Source organism: Rhinolophus hipposideros, assembly GCF_964194185.1.
Source record: "Rhinolophus hipposideros genome assembly, chromosome: 11".
NCBI classification, from domain to species: domain Eukaryota; kingdom Metazoa; phylum Chordata; class Mammalia; order Chiroptera; family Rhinolophidae; genus Rhinolophus; species Rhinolophus hipposideros.
This window is the reverse complement of record NC_138057.1, coordinates 73,790,658-73,809,418: the sequence shown is the minus strand read 5'-3', so window position 1 is coordinate 73,809,418 and position 18,761 is coordinate 73,790,658. Positions and strand designations below refer to the sequence as shown.

General features: G+C 39.3%; 2 protein-coding genes across 3 annotated transcripts in view; one reads left to right on the top strand and one right to left on the bottom strand.

Annotated features, from left to right (window-relative positions):
* DENND1A (DENN domain containing 1A) overlaps positions 1-18,761 on the top strand; it is a 481,754-nt gene that overhangs the window by 49,557 nt on the left and 413,436 nt on the right. The window lies entirely within an intron of this gene.
* On the bottom strand, positions 17,766-18,211 carry LOC308505175 (large ribosomal subunit protein P1-like; the record flags this gene model as incomplete). The annotated part of the gene is made up of 1 exon (XM_081066903.1): positions 17,766-18,211. The coding sequence occupies exon 1, from the start codon at positions 18,105-18,107 to the stop codon at positions 17,766-17,768; it is 342 nt and encodes a 113-aa protein (XP_080923029.1). The 5' UTR covers positions 18,108-18,211.

Here is an 18,761-nt window from a genome sequence, read left to right as displayed (position 1 = left end):
GTGAAATAAGTCAGAAAAAGTAGCGAACCCTATGATTTCACTGATATGTGGTATATAAACCAAAAACAACAAAAGAACAAGACAAACAAATGAGAAACAAAAACTCATAGACACAGAATAGTTTAGTGGTTACCAGAGGGTAAGGGGGGTTGGGGAGTGGGAGATGAGGGTAAAAGTGATCAAATATATGGTGATGGAAGGAGAATTGACTCTGGGTGGTGAACACACAATGGGATTTATAGATGATATAATACAGAATTGTATACCTGAAATCTATGTAATTTTACTAACAATTGTCACCCAATAAATTAAAAAAAAAAGCCTAATACAGAAACTGGTACAGGTTAGATATTCTTGTGGTGACTTAATTCAATGTCATCCTTAAGTGAAAAACCAAAACTTCAAACCTAAAACAAACAAGAAAACTTCCTGCAGTTATGATTTTGTTAATAGATTAAATCTTCCTTTTGATACAGAACTAAAGTTCCTTCTTGAAAGGGTTCAAATACTAGAATAATAGTGAGACGATGATGTGAAATTCTCTCCGTGAAAAGAAAACAGAATGGTGAGTTTTCTCTTGCAGAAAATGTAGGATTAATTCTGAGTTGTTTCTAGAAAAACACATTCTAGATACATGAATAATTTCAAATGATCAATCTATATATGTTTTCCTCCACTTACATGTCACAGTTAAACAAGAACTCAATAATTAATCCTCAGTTACTAGAATTTTTAAAATTTAAACTGTCTACTTGTGAGAAGAGCCAGATTCACAGAAAATAAACTGGTATCAGAGATTTATTAAAACAGCCCATTTCTGGAACATGGTCTGTAGTTAGCGTATATTCAGCCTGGTTTTCTGTCCTCAGCTGTAATCATCACTGATACTCAGAATGATGGCATTGGCTTCTGGAACATCAAAGAAAAGCATTCTATTAGTTTGTTAGGATGTAATATATTTACTATGAAAGGAAAACTGACAAAAGTATTTGGGAAAGATTTTCTACAGAGACTGAAATGAAACATTTTCATCATGGTTCTCAGTGAAGTAGAAAATTAGCTAAGCAGAGCATTTAATTTATTTTTTCTGCCTACTAAATATTTCGGTTAATAAAAGTGCCTTGTCCTCTGACCCCCAAAACTGCAAAAATATAATTAGCAAAATCTAGTTTAAGAGCATAATTTCAAGAATCAGACGATCTGGGTCCAAATTCCAACTTTATCACTTATGACTTATATCCTTGTGTGACTTGGGCCAAATTACCTGAAATCTCTTCTTAGTTTCCTAACCCGTAAAATGGGGATGATGATGCTAGTATCTCATAGTGTTGTTGCAAAGATTAAATGAGAAAAAAATATTAAAAAATTAAATACAGAAATGGCACAGAGTACCTCTCGGTTTGAACTATCATTAAAGAAAAGTAAGTTAGATTTATTTGTTTTGATCCTTCAAACTAGAAGTTGAGGGTCATCAGAGATCTGAACTGGGGAAATGTCACCTGTTCCTATCGTAGGCACGTTGCTTCTGTACACTTGCTGTCAGAGCACTGGGACCAGATCTAAGGCAGTTCAAGGCCCAGGGCCTTTGGAAGGCTCCACTCGCTTTCTTTCTTGCCTCCAGCAGCCCCAGCAAGTCTGGTTTAGGTTTTCTAAAAAGTTCTTACTCCCTCGGCTGGACCCTGGAAGAAGCCGACCTATTTTTCTCTCGTGTTTGCTGGATGGAGATTGGTGTGGCTCAGGTTTTATTTGGCTTTCTCTGGATCTGCTGCAGGATAAAAGCTCACGTCTAGACTCAATTGAAGTTGAGATTTAGGGCTGACCACTGCTCCATTTCCCCTTTTCTGTTTAGGAAGCTATTTCTCTATCACACTTAATCCATTCAGTAGTATTTCTTAAAGGCCTGCTGGGGTGGGGGGCATTCCAGACAGAAGGCAAAGCATTTGCAAAGTCATGGAGGAATAGTGTATTTCTCTTTCTGTTTATCAAAAATTGTGACTGTTAGTCAGATGATCAGCTGGAGGGGACTCTGCGTGTCCTACTCTGTCTGACTGTCAATTCCACAAGGGCAGAGGTCCTTGCTTACTGGGTTCACTGGTATGTCCCCAGCACCTAGAATCAGAGGCACTCAGGACATATTTGTTGGGCAAATGAATGAGTTGTCACAATTCCAACTGATTGCAGTGAACCCTGATATTTAATTAGTCTCTACAGTTTTATTGTTGATAAATATCTCGTTTCTAATCGGTTGAATGGCTGCTCAATTTGCTATATTCTATTATTTTAGTGGAAATCCTGGGCTAGAACTCGAGAGGGCATTTATGTTGGAAGCAAGTCTTATCTTGCAGTTTTCTCTCCAGTGATTTTTTCTGGAAGATACTTTTCTGCCTTTGCTATGAGCAGATATGTCCAGGATGAAAAGTTTAAAGGAAGGCATGAAGGAATGCCTTTTCCTCCCCATTTAGTAAGTGTCCATCAGACCTCCCAGAGTACAATGAGGCTTTTACCCCAGCCCCGGCAGCCCATACTTTTTGCATTTTAGGCTTTTTCTGCCACCCCTGGGAAACTGCCTGGTGGTCTCACATCATGGGAATTTGTCTCACTAAAAGCTGGTTCCCCACCCTCTCCTCTAGCAGAAGCAGTGGGTGTAGTGGAAAAAGCTCTGGACTTGGGTCAGAATTATGGCTGTGCAACTAATAGCAGTCTGACTTTGGGGAAGTTATTCATCTTTTTTCTTGAGTTTTCTCATTTGCAAATATGAGTTTGATAATGCTTTTAGGTTTGCTCTGAGGAATACAAAAACCACTAATTACAAAATAATTAACAATGTCTAGTTAGTTTTCTTTCTTTTGTCACATTAAATCATTGTTTTCCACTCTTTCAGTCTCCTGACACAAAAGAACACCTATATTATTTTTCTTAGCTTGGAATGCTTGATAATTTGTGTGTGTGTGTGTGTGTGTGTGTGTGTTTGTGTGAGTGAAGTTATGTGGAGTTTTGTTAATGTATTTTCAAAGATCTGGAAAAACTACTTTTAAAAAAACTCATATATTTAATTTAAAAGTTTTCCAGAATATGAACTTAAAATGAGGGTCTTTCATGACAGTTCCTATGCCTGTACTCGGCTTCCTATAGAGGGCATAGCATGTGTTTGTGTTTTAGTGTTGGTCTGTGTGTATGTGTGCGTGCGCACGCATGTGTGCATGTTAGGATGTGTGTGAATAGCATGTGTTTGTGTTTTAGTGTTGGGATGTGCGTGTGCATAGCATGTGTTTGCGTGTTGGTCTGTGTGTATAGCATGTGTTTGTGTTTTAGTGTTGGGATGTGTGTGTGAGAGAGAGGGGGGAATAAGAATGAAAATATATGTGTGGTGAAAGATATATTTTAGCCTGCTTTTGTAACTTTAGCTTTGCTGTGCAATGTGCCAAAAGTTATTTCTCCCTGGGGAGGGTCTCTTTCAATGGTTTGTGAAGGCAGCATAAATTCTCACTTGGTGTTCAAGGAAGATGGTAATACAATTTAGTACAACCAAATTATTTTTTTTAACTTAGAAACCAAAGTGGGATTGCAGTGGCAAAGTTGTCAGCGCACTCAAGTTTAACAAGTGTTCGAAGGATTAGTAAAGGAAATGTAGTTTACTCTGCAGCTTTTACGACAAAGAATTTAAAAGGTTTTGCACTAAGCCCCACCATGTGTTTCTTCCTTTTCTCTAAAACATACCTCTAAGTTGAAAAGAGAGATGAATCTCTTAGGGAGAAACTATTAACTCTGAGGGAGTTTATCATTGTTTGAGAGGAAGCACCACATTTACATTTGAATCGACTCTGAGTGTAGCTTGTGCCCTAATCTCCTTCCTCCTAGAAGTTGGTGAGGGGTTTAAGTACTTCCTATTTTGGGTTCTGGTCCTTGTAGTGCTGTCCTGATTTTCTTGGGGATCATAAATTTCCTAACTCAAAGTAAGCAAACTTCTGAGACACTGCATTGGCTTTGCCTGGAGGTGATTTCTGTAGTTGTCACGGCCGTGTAAGTGGGGCTGTTGGCCAGAAGCATCTTGTTTTCACAGCACTGATTACCACACTAAAAAATACTATAAAAAGGGTAAAAGATTACAGGCAGTTTGAAAGAGAGGATAAAATCACCTCCATCACAATCCCACTTAAAAGTTTTGAATATTCCCATCCGACATAGTTGCAGTTGGTATATAGTTTTAAATGAGAAAAAGTTAGGACCTTAATGTATATCCTAAACATTTCAATCAATTTTGAAGGCCCCATTAGAGGCTTACAGTTAGATGAACCAGTTCTCCATTATTATACGTATAAATTCAGCCCCTGGGAAAAGAAGTCATTAATACTCTCAAGTTTGTGGACTTTTTGTGACCGAATCTTCGATGTTGCCTTCTTTTTTTGGCTGGTGGAATGGGGAGGGGTTGGGGAGATGGAGGGCAGGTGGAGGCAGAAAGGGCCAAGCAGGACTGTATCAAAGATAAAACCGTTACAGATAGAAATGGTGTTCTAAGTCCAAAATTTGTAAGAAGCCTTAAATTGAGCCATTTTCTGAGATTTAAAAAAAAAAAGAGAGAACTATTATATTAGTATTATGCTCTATGATGAATTAAAGTACCATTTCTTTAAAAACTTAGTTTTATTTTAGGGAATCTGAGGCTGCTTTCGATGCCTGTTTTTATCACTGACTGAGTTTTATTTTCTTACTCTCCTTGAGGGGCATTCTGCCCATAGTGGATTTAGGTCATTTTAGCCTAAAGAGAGTAGACACCATCTACCTAAAGACTTGTTGGTGGGAGAAATTCTTTGCATTTGCTCTCATGTCTTGTTAGACAGCTGTGTCCCGGAGTGGAGTTAACTTTTGGAGCAGCTGTGAAGTCCTCACCTTACAAAAAGTTCCCAGTGAAAGTTTGTTTCTGTGATTTGGGCCTGTCATTCAAACCCACCCCAAAGAAACAGGGTGTGTAATACTTCATGGCTGTCAGATGAAGAAATCCTGTTGGAGCTATGGTTTAATGAAACCCAATGGCCTTTTTTTTTTTTTTTTAAAGGAATTAGTAAATTAGGGCTTGGGGAGGTAGGCTATGTTCGTTCCTTAGAGATTGGGACAAGAATCTTGCCTTTGCTGAAAGAGCTTGTGTAAGGGACTGGCTTGAAACCGGTTTGCCTGGCATTTGCACTGGGTGTATTTGGAAAGGAAAGCCTCTGCATTGTGCATTTAAAAAAGTGTCTGTAAGTGTGCTTAGAACATGGCAGCATTTGCTGGTCTTGGCTGTCAGTGTCTTGCTGCTACTGACTGTGTTTAACCAGAAAGGGAAACTCAGAGTAAAAGAAGTCTCACTCCCAAGACTTTACAAGAAAACCCCTCTTTGTTGATTTATATATATATTTTAAAGGAGCTTGACATCTTCATCAAGTTCACAGTGGGCTTGCTTTGTTTGCTTTCTCTTGAATGCTTGATAAGATTTTTCTTCTATTGTTTTGTGCAGTAAGAACAGATCTTTCCATGGCTGGGGTGGGTTTTTTGTAAATCCACAATATGGTCATTGTCTGGTGGTGAATAATTGTGGCTGCTTTTTGTACAACCAGAACTAAGGCTTTGGCTGTGAACAGATTCCTTCTTAGCGTGAAAAGGGACTAATCCATGTAAATACAGCCCCAAAATAAAGCTTTACAGAAAAAGGGGAAGGCCGCTAAGCAGGAGGGCACAGGTCAGCAATTTAACCTTTAACCTAACAAATAAGAAGCATGAAAGTTCCAGAATTGGTTTACAAAAGAAAGCTCCTGTGATCTGTCAGTTTTTCTTTTCAGGAGGGAACTGGGTGAGAGATCTGACTGACAGCTAGTGCCTTTTAACTGCAGACTGAAATTAACTGCCACATTGAAAGTTGAATATTTGAAGGAGATTTTTTTTCTTAAATAAATTGAGATGGCAGAATAGGCTGTGTAAGCATTGGTCAGGGTTTTACTTGGGATTTTTACCCTTGAAGTAGGGGCACAGGCGTTGGACTGGACTACCTGGACGATCCCTTTCGAGTCTAATAAAGTCTGTGGTCTGACTCTTGCCTGTCAAATTAGACATGAACTTTGCAATTTAAGGCCAGATAAAACTCTTTTCTCTTTTCTAGTAGTATCACTGATACACTTTTTAGACTTTTCATGGCTCCATAAATTAATTACAGCCTATATTGAAGATTTGTTAAGAGAGTTTTGTAAATGTAATGAATGTGTTTTCCATAAAATAGCCAGTTTTTCTTTTCAGGAGGAAAAGTCTTGGAATTTCACAATATGCACAACTTTTGTGACTGCACGCACTATCAGAAACTCTGGTGCCCTGAGGAGTACTGTAAAGAGAGGCCACAGGCTTTCTTTCATGTGCTGCTGTTCTGTTCAACATGTTTAGGCAGCGTTAGCAGATACAATTGAGGAAGTTAAAGCCGCAGAAAGTGAAGTATAGGTGTTTGTTAGGCAGTGCGGTGGGGAAATGAGAAACTGAAAAATAAGGGATCGCCTTGTGTTCTATGCGGGCTTGAAGAGTTAAGGAAAAATGTATTTTTGCAAGTCATCACAAATTGTTACCGGAGAGTGGTGGTGTATAAACTCTAAGTCATAAGTTCTACTTTTATGCTGTTATACTCTTTTATAAACTTTGCAACTGTTTGTATTTATTTAATCACAACAGGTCATCTTATTACTTAGTGTTAGCTTTTGCTTCAAGCATAAGGCATCTGATCTGAAGTCAGCTGTTCTATTTCACTATAGAGAATTCTGGAACTGATGGAAACGTTAATTACTGAGAATCATTCAGATTGAAAAGGAACAATGAACTAATAACTTTAAAGTAGGTTCCTGTAGATTAATAAAAATGTAACTACACACTGTAACTCCATTGTGGAAAGAAGGTCCCAGGGATGATTCTATTTTCTTAGTTGTCCACGGTCTGATTGTATAGGTTGTTTAAAGCTTGTTCTTTCCGAGGGCCTATTGGCCTGCCTCAGTTTCCCCAAGGTCTTCAGTGAGCAGAAACAGCATAACATTGCAGATTAAAATTAGCATGAAGTTGAATGGCCACCTTCAATTAGCCTAGGCCGGCACCCTCTTTTTCCCAGCTGATTACGAAAGCTTCCTAGCTGGACTTTATGCTTTGCTTCCCATCCATATTTAATGCTGTCATCTGAGGGATCCTTCCAAAGCACAGCTGAGACCACAGCATCCCCCTTCTTACACCTTTCTCTGTCCTCTTATCACCACAAGCCAAAATCATGCTCATTAGCAGGGCAAACAAGGCCTTCCATGATCCGTCCTTTACCGAGCCCACCTTCGTCTTAGCCCACTCGTGTCCTCCTAAAGATGCATTTTCCAGAGTGTCCCAACCAAATTTCATGCATGTTTTCTACACTCATACCATATTTGGTTTCCCAAAAATGTAAGAAGGGCTGATATCTTTAAAAGGGAGATCTAATGATAACGCTTTGAAAATAGCTCACATTTTAGGGCTTTACAAAGTGTAAGCTATTTCCAAATGTGAGCTATTTGTCCCGTGGTCTTTAATTTGACCTTCAAAGCAACAATACAGAATGGGCAATGTTTGCTGAGAGACACTCAGTAAATATTTGAATGGATGGGTGAATAAATGAGTGAATGAACTATGCAGTCAGAAAATGAGTTACAGTCAAAATTCTTCTACTTCTCAGCCATGTAATTTTGGATAAGTAATTTAACCTCTTTGACTCTGTTTGCTAATCAGTAAAATTAAATCTGCACCAGCCTGGCTTGTCACACTAGATGGTATGAGGACTGAATGAAATAAAGCACAGTAAATAAAAATGCTTTCAAACTGTAAACCCCATGCAAATATTAGTTACTGTTGTTAATATTCTTAATGTATTCCAGGTCCTATAAATGAAGAGAAAACATTCATAGTTATAGACAGATTTTTGTTTTAATGATAACAAAATTAGAATTGCTGTCTTCATATCATGTTTAAATATAAGCTCTTATTTTGATAGTAAACAGAACGGCATACCCTTGCTTTCTTTCATAAGGACAGTGAGTAATACTGTTAGGACATACCTACGAAGAAAGCATATGAGTATACTGGGTGGTAAGTGGCTGTTCTAATGCTCTGTTTAGAGGCTCGTCTTTGCTGTACTTTCTTCTCGGGTTGCCTCCCAAGAACCTTAGGGCCGTATTTGCCTTTTAGCTCTGTGCGCTATGTACAGCTTTCTTGGTAAGCTGTTACTTTTATATGCTTTTTTTGGTATTATGCGTTTTTGTGTGCTATTATTTTCCCTGGCTTTGTTTTTCCTCTTAGTTTCGCTTTGGCCTTACTCCTTCAGTTTACATTTATATATTTTATCCTTTTAACAATATGTCGTTTTGCAAGTCATTACTAATTGTTAATGGAGTGTGGTGGTATATAAACTCTTCCCCATGTGATCTTAGTTACACCATGATTTCTACCATCACCTACAGGCAGGTCCATAGTTTCTCAGAGCGGAGCTTTGGTCCAGACTCCTGAGTGCCAGACCTGAGTCCGCAGCTTTCTGTCACGAGCTGCTCTTGAATGCCCCACAGATACCTTAAATTGAATTTACCCCCCTCCCCATCACCTGCTCCCTAAACTTCTACCCCCACTGCTAATGGGGTAGCTAAAACAAACCTGAAAACCAGTCCTAAACTGTTTGTTCTATTCTAGGGTCTTGTGGACACACATTAGTACTCATTTACTTGCTCATGCCAGAAGTGTCTGAAGGTCATCCTAGACTCACCCTATAGCCAATTAAACGGCAGTCTTTTCTTTCGTGTTTTTAAAATATTTTAAACAATCTCAACGTTGTAGAAAAGCTGTCATTGCACTGCAAAGAACTCTATTCCCCTGCACCATTTGAGAATAAGTTGCAAACCTTACCGTTAAATAAATATTTGCTGCAAACAAGGTGATTCTCCTACAGAACCTTACACTGTACTCATCTAAACGAGGAGATTAGCATTGATATAGTACTGCTGTCTAAGTCTCGGGTTTGTGCCAGTTGTCCCAGGAATGTTCCTTAAAGCGAAAGGATTCAGTTCAGGATCACAAATTGCACTTAGTATTATGTCTCTGTAGTCTCCTTAGTCTGGAAGTTAGTCTTGTTTTGATTTGCATGGCCTCGGCACTGGAGGATTGCAAGCCTCGATTTGTATTTGTCTGATGTCCCCTTATGGTTAGATTTAGGTTAAGCATCTTTAGCAGGAAAATCACTGAAGTAATGCTGTGCGCTTCTCGTTACATCAACAGACCGTGCACGATTTGGACATGTCCCATTATTGATGATTTCTGGACCACTTGATTAAGGTTATGTTTGCCAGGCTTCTCTATGGAAAAGCTAACTCCTTACCCCTTTGTAACAAATAAATGTTTGGAGGGAAAGTACTTTGAAATCATATAAATGTTTCATTCCTCACATACTTTTAGTTTATTTGTATATTTGACTTTGGACTCTTTATTTCCTTTCTTGTTGAAGGTTGTCCTTGAATGACTCCGATTATTAATACAATTGAATAAATGGCAGTAATCAGCTTGTCCCAGCTTTGATCAGCAGGAGTCTGCTTGAGGGAGCTCTTGTGTTTTTTTGACACACATCCTCCTCATTCTTTGAGTACTTCTTTGCTTTGCAGGCATGAGATGCTCATCTTTGATTTTTCTTTCCTTAGCCCTGAAATCTTCCATTTCTCCAAGGAGCCTTGTTCCTTTTCAGTGGAGAGGGTGATTCAAAAGCTCAAATCTAGATGCTAAGTGTGTTCTTTGCTATTGGGTGTTGCCTTCTTAGTAGACAGAACTAGAGAATATGTGATGTGTTTGTAGATACACATTTACATCGATGTGTGTTTCTCTAGCCATCTGTGTGTATTGAAAAGTGTGACTTCACACTAATACTTCCAGTTTCAATCCAACACCACAAGATTCATTCTAGTTTTCTTTCTTTCCATATTTATAACATCCTTCTTTGGCAGCAAGTAGCTTGGATTCCATTATCCTTAATAGATTTACTTATTATATTAATCCCTTGTACATGATCAATCTCTCCTCATGGTTGTTACCACCCTCTACCCACGATGGATGCCCTCCTTACCCCACTAGGGTTCTGACACCCTGTATTAGGCGGCCATGGAAGCCCCTTTGTTTACTTTGCTCAGATGCTCTGACACGTCATACCAGGTCACTTTTTAACATGGACAGTCTCAGACTGACTCCCACACCAAGCAGCTGCTCTCTGTGGATGCCCTCTTGTCGCTGCTTGGGCTCTGACTTCCAACACTGGGCAACTCCTCTGTGTGGGCACCATTGTTACTCTTCTTGGGTTCTCTGCTGGATTGCCTCTTACAGCATGGACACCCTCCTCAGATTGCATGGGTCCCCATGTTGGGTGCCCTCCTATGTGGATACCACCCCTAACCCGCTCTGGACCACTGTGGCTACTTCTCACCAGGTATAGATGTGTGTGTACCTTGGCTTTGGGATTCAGTTGTCAATTAGCAAGAGGGAAGGTCTAATTTCTGATCTCTTTCTTTCCCATCTTCTTCTTTGTCATCCAACTCCATTGTCTCTAGTTCTCTCCCTCCTGGTTCTTCCTTGGATTACTGCCATTTAGTTGGTTTCCTTGGCTGGGGTCTTCCCCCTTGCAGTCCATCTTCCATCCTCTGTCGGTGACATATGTAAAACATATGTAGTAATGCCTGTCTCTTGCTTAAACTCTTCAGTGTCTTTCCATTACCCATAGGGTAATACTCAAATCCTAGCGTGGGTACAAGGCCCTTCGTGAGCTCTCCTCCCTCTTATCTGACCACCCTGACTTGATCTTGTGCATTAGCTGAAGCACTTTAACTGCTTCTGCTTCCTTGCCTTAGAACCTGGTTTTTCCCTTTCGGTACCATTGTCTTTCTCCCTCTTTTCCTGGTTGACTTGAATTGTCCTTTAAGACTCAGATACTCAGATCAGGTGCCTCCTCTAGTAGAAGACCTTTTTAATGATCTCTTTTCTCTGTCTACCCCTACCCTCACTCCCGCCCTCCATGCAGACTTGGTTAGATGACTTTCCTTTTGGTACCCTGCATATCAGAACTGTCTTTCCTGTTATTATTTAGGGTAGGAACCATATTGCTTAAGCTCTTTCCCAAAGGACAGCCCTCTTCACTAGGTGGCTATTAGGTTGGTGCAAAAGTAATTGCGGTTTAAAAGACTGAAAATGATTGTGAAAACCGCAATTACTTTTGTACCAACCTAATAGATGAAAAGACATTTAAAAATATTTCTGTTTTAGAGTATTTCTCATTCAGTGGTATTTGTTTTGTCCAAACAAGCAAGGCAGTATTAGTATCAGTTGTGTGTGAGGCTTTTGAAATCGTTCATCTGTGTAGAACTGGACATTATAATTGTATTTCAGAGTGAGGTTTTGCCTATAGTTAACATTTACTTCTAGAATATCTCCAGAGACTTAACCTTGTTTTCCCTAGCAGGGTGGAAAATAGATTTACTGTGTCTCAAGGGTTGGATCACTGTCTTCTGTTTCCCCTCCCCTGCATTTTTCGTCGCTGTGCACATAGTAGGCTCTGCAGTGCCCAGGACTATCTAGGTGGTGAAGACAAAGCTGTGCCTAAGGGTCAAGAGAGACAGACTTCATTTGGACTGTTAACCAATTGTCCACGTTAGTTAAATCCCTCAATTTATTTGTTTTATATTTGGTTTACTTTGCTTTCGGGTCAGTTTGAATTCTAATTTTTGATCTCAGACAAAGCACTAAACCTGAAGGGTTTTCAAATCTGCACTCATTCCTTTTGAGGAGTGTTGTAATGGGATCCAGGAAGAGTCTCAGTTTCCTGGGCAGGAGTGAATGAATGTTCACTACTTGCCATTTGTGTTATTGAGAGACCAGGAGGATTGGTTTGTCAGAAGGACATTTTTAAGAACGATCAGGCTTAAAATGAGATAATGTAACCATCTGAAAACTGGTTTGTAAATATTTTCATCTGTCTCAGTTATGGCTGCCTAATGTTTGTTTCACCCAAGGTTTCCCTTTTCTTGCTAATTATATGCTCAGATATTACACGTGGCTTTCTGAAGGTGAAAGTATGTACTTCATTTTTTTCTATGAAAACATCTTAGAAGTTGTTCATTTAGGTATATGTAGTAATTATCTAAAAGAGGTGTTTCTTAATCTGAGAAACTTTCTAGTCCAGTGAGGGGAACAGAAGTCTTCTTGAGAAGCTGGCATCTCAAGACAGAGAGATGTCTCTAAGCGCTGCCCTGGAGTGGTACTGAATGGGTTCTTTACTTTGTCATTGGGCCCTTATTGTGTCACAAAAGAAATCTTTCAGAAACCCTCACAGAAGGATTTGTTCCCTAAAACCTGAGTGTTAGCAGAGCAAATTAGCTAGAGCTCATAATTTCAAGGTCTTCCATTAAGGGCCTTTTATGAAAGTATTGTTTTAGGAGAAATAATATGCCCCCTTCCCTCCCTCCTCTTCTTTTACACAACAGCGAGGGAGTCAACTCTGCCCTGCCCTGTTGATAACCTGTCACTAATTATTTACAGTAAAATTTAAAATTCTATCTCTATAAGGCATAGTTTTCAGAATAGTCTCGAGAATCAGTCTGAATTTCAGTATTCCGTGCATTGCTATGCTCTGTGAAGTGCACATCCTGGTTTTCAACTGCTTAGTGTTTCTAACCTGTTCACTGAGGGCTGTCTCCCAAGTGCCCTGGACACGTGGTGGTGTCTCTGTCAGCATGGATTTGCATGGCCTGAGTCCCTGACAGCCAGGGCTTCCTTCCTATACTCATTCATAAATTCAAACAAGTATTTGAGGGACCATTCAATGGTATGGAGATAAGTACCGTGTCTCCCCAAAAATAAGACCTAGCCGGCCAATCAGCTCTAAGGCGTCTTTTGGAGCAAATATTAATATAAGACTCAGTCTTATTGTACTATAAGACCAGATCTTATGTAATATAATATAATGCCAGGTCTTATATTAATTTTTGCTCCAAAAGATGCCTTAGAGCTGATTGTCTGGCTAATTCTTATTTTTGGGGAAACGGTATAGTAAACACATTGTTTTTAAGGAGTTTAAATCTGGTGAGGGAAACAAATAGTGAACCAGTAACTATAAATATTTAGGATAAATATATTAGAGAGAGGCCCAAAGTACAGTGGAAGCTCAGGAAGGGGACAGAACAGTTTTGTACCCATTATTATGGAAATATACTTGATGTACATTTATTATCTCCCAAGCCCCCTCCCCGCCCAAATTTCATCTCGTTTCAGCATCAGCTCAGACCCGTCAATATCCTGAACTAGATCAGCCCTAGGTAAGAATGAGGCACCTTAGACATAGTTCCTTAAGTACAGCTTCTCAAACATAGGTCTTAATTTGTAAACTAAAGAGAGATTATCTGCCACCCCCCGCCCCCAACCCTTTCCCAACATACAATGGTGGGACAGGCATAAGACAAATACTGTAGACACTCCTCTTCTAAAAGGGGGGCAGTGGGAGATACATGGGAGGACACAGAAGGCCCTGTTCCATGGTAGTTCCGAAACTGGGCAAATGTTTCGAAGTTCTTAAGGTAAGCTTAGTTCCTTCCCTGCTGAGAATGATTGTCCAAGGCTCTGAGTTCCACCTTCTAGGCTTTTGGGTTCGGAGTCATCTTTCCTTTTCAAATAAAGGAGAACCTGTGTTTGCAACTCAGTTTTCTCAGCCTGCTAATGGTCTGTAGAGTTTGGTGATTCAAATGCCTCTTTTTCATTTTGTATTTTCTCTGATCCTTTTAGTCCAAGCTGGCTGTGTTTCTCCCAATACAACTCTCTTGAAAAATCCTTGGTTCTCCTGTGACTCTATTGGAATTAACTCCTTCACATTAAAGTCACATCTCCAAATGTCAGTGAGATGAGCCCTTTTATACTTTGGGTTTCTAATGAGACCACTGAGGAACTACACTCTTAAGCTTATTACAAACTCTGTTGTTTAACTGAATGGTTCTCTACAGTACCACCTTGGAGCTTTTGGAAGTCTTACAGAAAAATTTAAAATTATGTCCTTGCCTTGTCTTTAGACATTGTTATCCTAAGAGTGTCCTGGATTTGATCTTTACCCGGAAGCCATTTTTTAATTTTAACATCATTTATTGTCAGGAGAGACTAGAAATACATAAACAAATTGACTTATATACATAAAATAGAACACTAGTTAGTAATAAAAAAGAATAGTGTATTGATACACTCAATGACGTGGATGGATCTCAGCATGATTATGCTGAGCGAAAGAGCCAGACAAAAAAGAGTGCATACTGTCTGATACCATTTATGTAATATTCTAGAAAGTGCAAACAAATCTACAGTGACAGGAACAACATTAGTGATTTCCTAGGGATGGGTGGTGGGGAGTGGAAAGGGATGGATAGATTATAAAGGAGCAGAGGAAAACTTTTGGGGGTGGTTGATTGTGGTTATGGTTTCATGGGTGAATGCATATGTCAAAATATATGAAATTGTGTGTTTCCATTCTTTTATTTTCTTCTTTTTTTCAGCCTTATATTGAAGTATGTCTTTTGTAAGCAACATATAAATAGATCTCTTAAGATCCATTCTGATTGTCTGTATCTTTCATTGGGAATGTTTTTGGTCTTGTTTTTTCTTCTTTATTCCTTTCTTTTGGATTATTCAAGCATTTTTATTACTCATTCCCCCCCTCCTAATTTGAACTTAAATATTATTGTTTTTCTTTTAATAGTTACACTAAAAATAACGGTGACTATGACTTACACAGGACTCACTATGTACCTAACTCATTGTTCGACATGCTTTAACTATAACTTACTTCATCCTTACGAAAACCCTATGAAGTACTGTTGTCTGAATTTTACAAATGGGAAACTGTGGCATGGAGACATTATGTAATCTGCCCAAGGCCACACAGCTACCAAGTAGTAGAGCTACTTCCTATATTACTACACGACCCAGATAGTGTGCCTTCAGAGACCATGATATTAAATAATACAAATGTATAGTCCCTATGAGAAATTTAATATGCTCATGTAACTTAGCAAAGTTAATTGGCATTTTTACCCTCCTCCTGAACAATACCTTATATTGTTTTAACTTTAATTATCTCTCTCCTGGCTTATATGCTTTTAATGTTGTGTATTTTACTTGAAACCTATAAGACTTTTTTTTTTTTTTAATATAGCCAATTATTGTTGAGTTTTGCCCACATATTTTCTACTTTCTTTGTTCAGGTCTTCTTGTATCTCAGACTTTTTCCATCTGTGATAATTTTGTTCTTGCTTGAATGGTAACACTTTGTTGCTGGCAAATACCTATTTTGTTCATCTGAAAAGTCCCCTCCACCCCCATTGATAGCTACTTTCTTTAAGCACAACTTTAATTGTTGTCTGGCTTCTGTTGTTGCTGTTGAGAAGTCACTTTCCATCCTAATTATCATTTTTATGTAGTTAATTTGTCTTATTCTCCAGTTTAGCAATGATATATGTATATGTCTAGTGGTGGATGTTTCTTCTTACATATTGTGATTAGGATTCAGCTCTTTGAATCTGAGGATTGGGATCCTCTTTATATCTCTAATTGTCTCCACCTGCCTCATTCTTTTCTTCCTCCTCTTCTGAAACTTTGTAAGACATGTGTTGGACCTTCTTACTTTGTCCTTTACAAATTTTAACCATGTTTTTTGTGCTTTCAATCTGTCTCTCTCTATTGCATTTCAATAATTTCTTCAAGTTTTTCTTCCAGTTTAGTAGTTCTCTCTGCAGCTGTGTCTAATTTCTTAGTGTCTAATTTCCAGTCCAATTGCTGGTTAAAACCAGCAATTCAGTGTTTAATTATTTTTTAACAGCATAAAGCTGTTATATTGAGATATCATTCACATACCATGTAATTCTTCCATTTAAAGAGCACAGTTTCATGGTGTTTGGTATATTAAATAAGTTTATTTAAATATATCTCATAAAAGTTGCCATTTTAACCATTTTACATGTACAATTCAGTGACCTGAATACATTTACACTATTGTGCAACTGTCACCACTATCTAGTGCCAAAATTTTTTATCATCCAAAAAAGAAACTCTGTAACCATTAAGCAGTACTTGCCCATTTCCCATCTCCTGCCCTCGGTAACCTCTAATCTACTTTCTAGTTCTATGAATTTGCCTATTGTAGGTTCCTCATATGAGCGAAATCATATAATATTTATCCTTTTGTGTCTGGCTTATTTTACTTACCGTGATGTTTTCATGGTTTGTCCCCATTGCAGAATGTATCAGAACTTTGTTCCTTTTTAGGCTGAATGATACTCCATTATATGAATATAACACATGTTGTTTATCCACTCATTCATTGATGCAAACTTGAGTTGTTTCTACTTTTTGGCAATTATGAATAATGCTGCAGTGAATAGTGGCATGCAAATATCTGTTCAGTCTCTGCTTTCAATTCCTTTGGGTATATACTTAGGAGTAGAAGTTCTGGATCATAATGGTAATTCTGTTTTTAGCTTTCTGAGGAACTTCCAACTATTTCCATAGCAGATGCACCATTTTACATTCTATGAAATAATAAGAAACTCTCTCTCTCTCTCTCTCTCTGCTTCCAGTTTATGACACAGGGCTCCTAAAACAGGGTGCTAGAAGAATCTTTTTTTCTAACATTAGTCTTTGACCTCATTTCCCAGCATGTAGCCCCTAAAACCCTTGTAATTTTCTAAATGATAAAAGCACTAGGAGCATCTTTAATTCTAGTTTTGGTCGTTGACCCTATTTCCTGATACAGGGCTCCTAAATCTCTTAGAATTTCCTGGGTGACAGGCGTGTCTTCTTTTCTAAGGTGGCAACTCTGGATGGGCTCCTGGATGGCTCCTTGATGGGGGATGGTCATCAGAAAGACCAAGCCATGATTTGAAGCTTGGAATTCTCAGCTCCAACCCCTCCCACCCCATTCTGCAGAGAGAGGAAAGGTGCTGCAAATGGAGTTACTTGGTCATGCCTATATGATGATGCCTCCCTAAAAATCCTAACAATAAGGGGTTTGGAGAGCTTCCAGTTTGGTGAACACATTCATGTACTGGGACGGTGACGTAGCACAGTTCCATGGGGATAGAAGCTTCTGCACTCAGGTCCCCCCCAGAACTCACCCTATAATCTCTTCAGCTGGATGTTCATCTGTGTCCTTTGTATCATTTGTTATATAATAAACTGGTAAACATAGTGTTTCCCTGAGTTTTGTGAGCCATTCTAGCAAGTAATTAAATCCAACGGGGAGGAGGTCATGGGAACCTCTGATTTGTAGCCAGGTTGAACAGAAGTTGTGGGTAACCTGGGAACCTACTACTTGTGATTGACATATGACGTGGGGGGGCAGTCTCATGGGGCTGAGCCCTTAACTTGTGGGATCTGACACTATCTCCAGGTAGGTAGGACCAGAACTGAGTTCAATGATAGGACATCAAGCTGATGTCACAGAGAATTGCTTGGTGGGGGTGTGGGAGGGAGGGAAATCCGCACCTCTGGTGTCAGAAGTGTTGTGAGTATGATTATAGTGTGAGAGTAAAGGAGAGACACACAGAAGGAGGTGAGTGAGTTTTTCCTAAACGCATTCCCAGCAGCAATGTATGAGTTCCATTTTCTTCACATCCTTGGCAACACTTGCTATTGTCAGTCTTTCTTTTTTTTTCTTCAGAGTTCAGCTTTTTATTGAACATGTTACAAGAGGTTTAGTCAAAAAGACCAAAGCCCATGTCATCATCAGACTCCTCAGATTCTTCTGTCTTTGCTTCCACTTTCTTCTCAGCTGGCGCAGCAGTGGTGGAGGGAACAGGACCTCCTGCTGGGGCAGCACCAGCTGCTGGGGCAGGTCCACCAGCCCCTGCATTGCAGATGAGGCTCCCGATGTTGACATTGGCCAGAGCCTTTGCAAACAAGCCTGGCCAGAAAGGTTCAACATTTACACCGGCTGCTTTAATGAGGGCATTGATCTTATCCTCTGTGACTGTCACCTCATCGTCATGCAGGATGAGGGCCGAGTAGATGCAGGCTAGCTCTGAGACGGAGGCCATGCTTCAGGCAAGTGCTGCCGGGTGCGGTGCTGGTCGCCGGATGAAGTGAGGGCCTCACCCCAACGCGGCCTTAGCTTCCTCGGAAGGACCGAGCACCTTACCGGCAGCTGAGGGAAGGGCCCGTCTTTCTTATTACAGTCATCGCAGTGGGTGTGGAGCGGCAGCTCATTGTGGTTTTTATTTGCACTTGTCTATTGGTTAACGATATTGAGCATCTTGTATGTGTTAATTAAGCATCCGTATATCTTCTTTGGAGAAATATATATTCAGATCCTTTGCCTATTAATTAGGTTTTTTTAATATATTGAGTTGTAAGAGTTTCTTTATATTCTGGATACAAGTCCCTTATCAGATATGATTTGCAAATACTTTCTTTCTTTATTCCTTTTCCCTTTCTTGATAGTGTCCTGAAGCACAAAAGTTTTTAATTTCAATGAAATTCTACTTATCTGTTTTTCTTTTGTTTTTTGTGCTTTGATACTGGTATTGTTATCTAAGAAACCATTGCCCATCCTGAGGTTAAAACGATTTACTTCTGTGTTTTCTTCTAAGATCTTTATAGTTTTATTTCTTGCACTTGGGTCTGTGATCCATTCTGAGTTAGTTTTTGTGTATTGTATAAGGAAGGAGTGTAACTTTATTCTTTTGCATGTG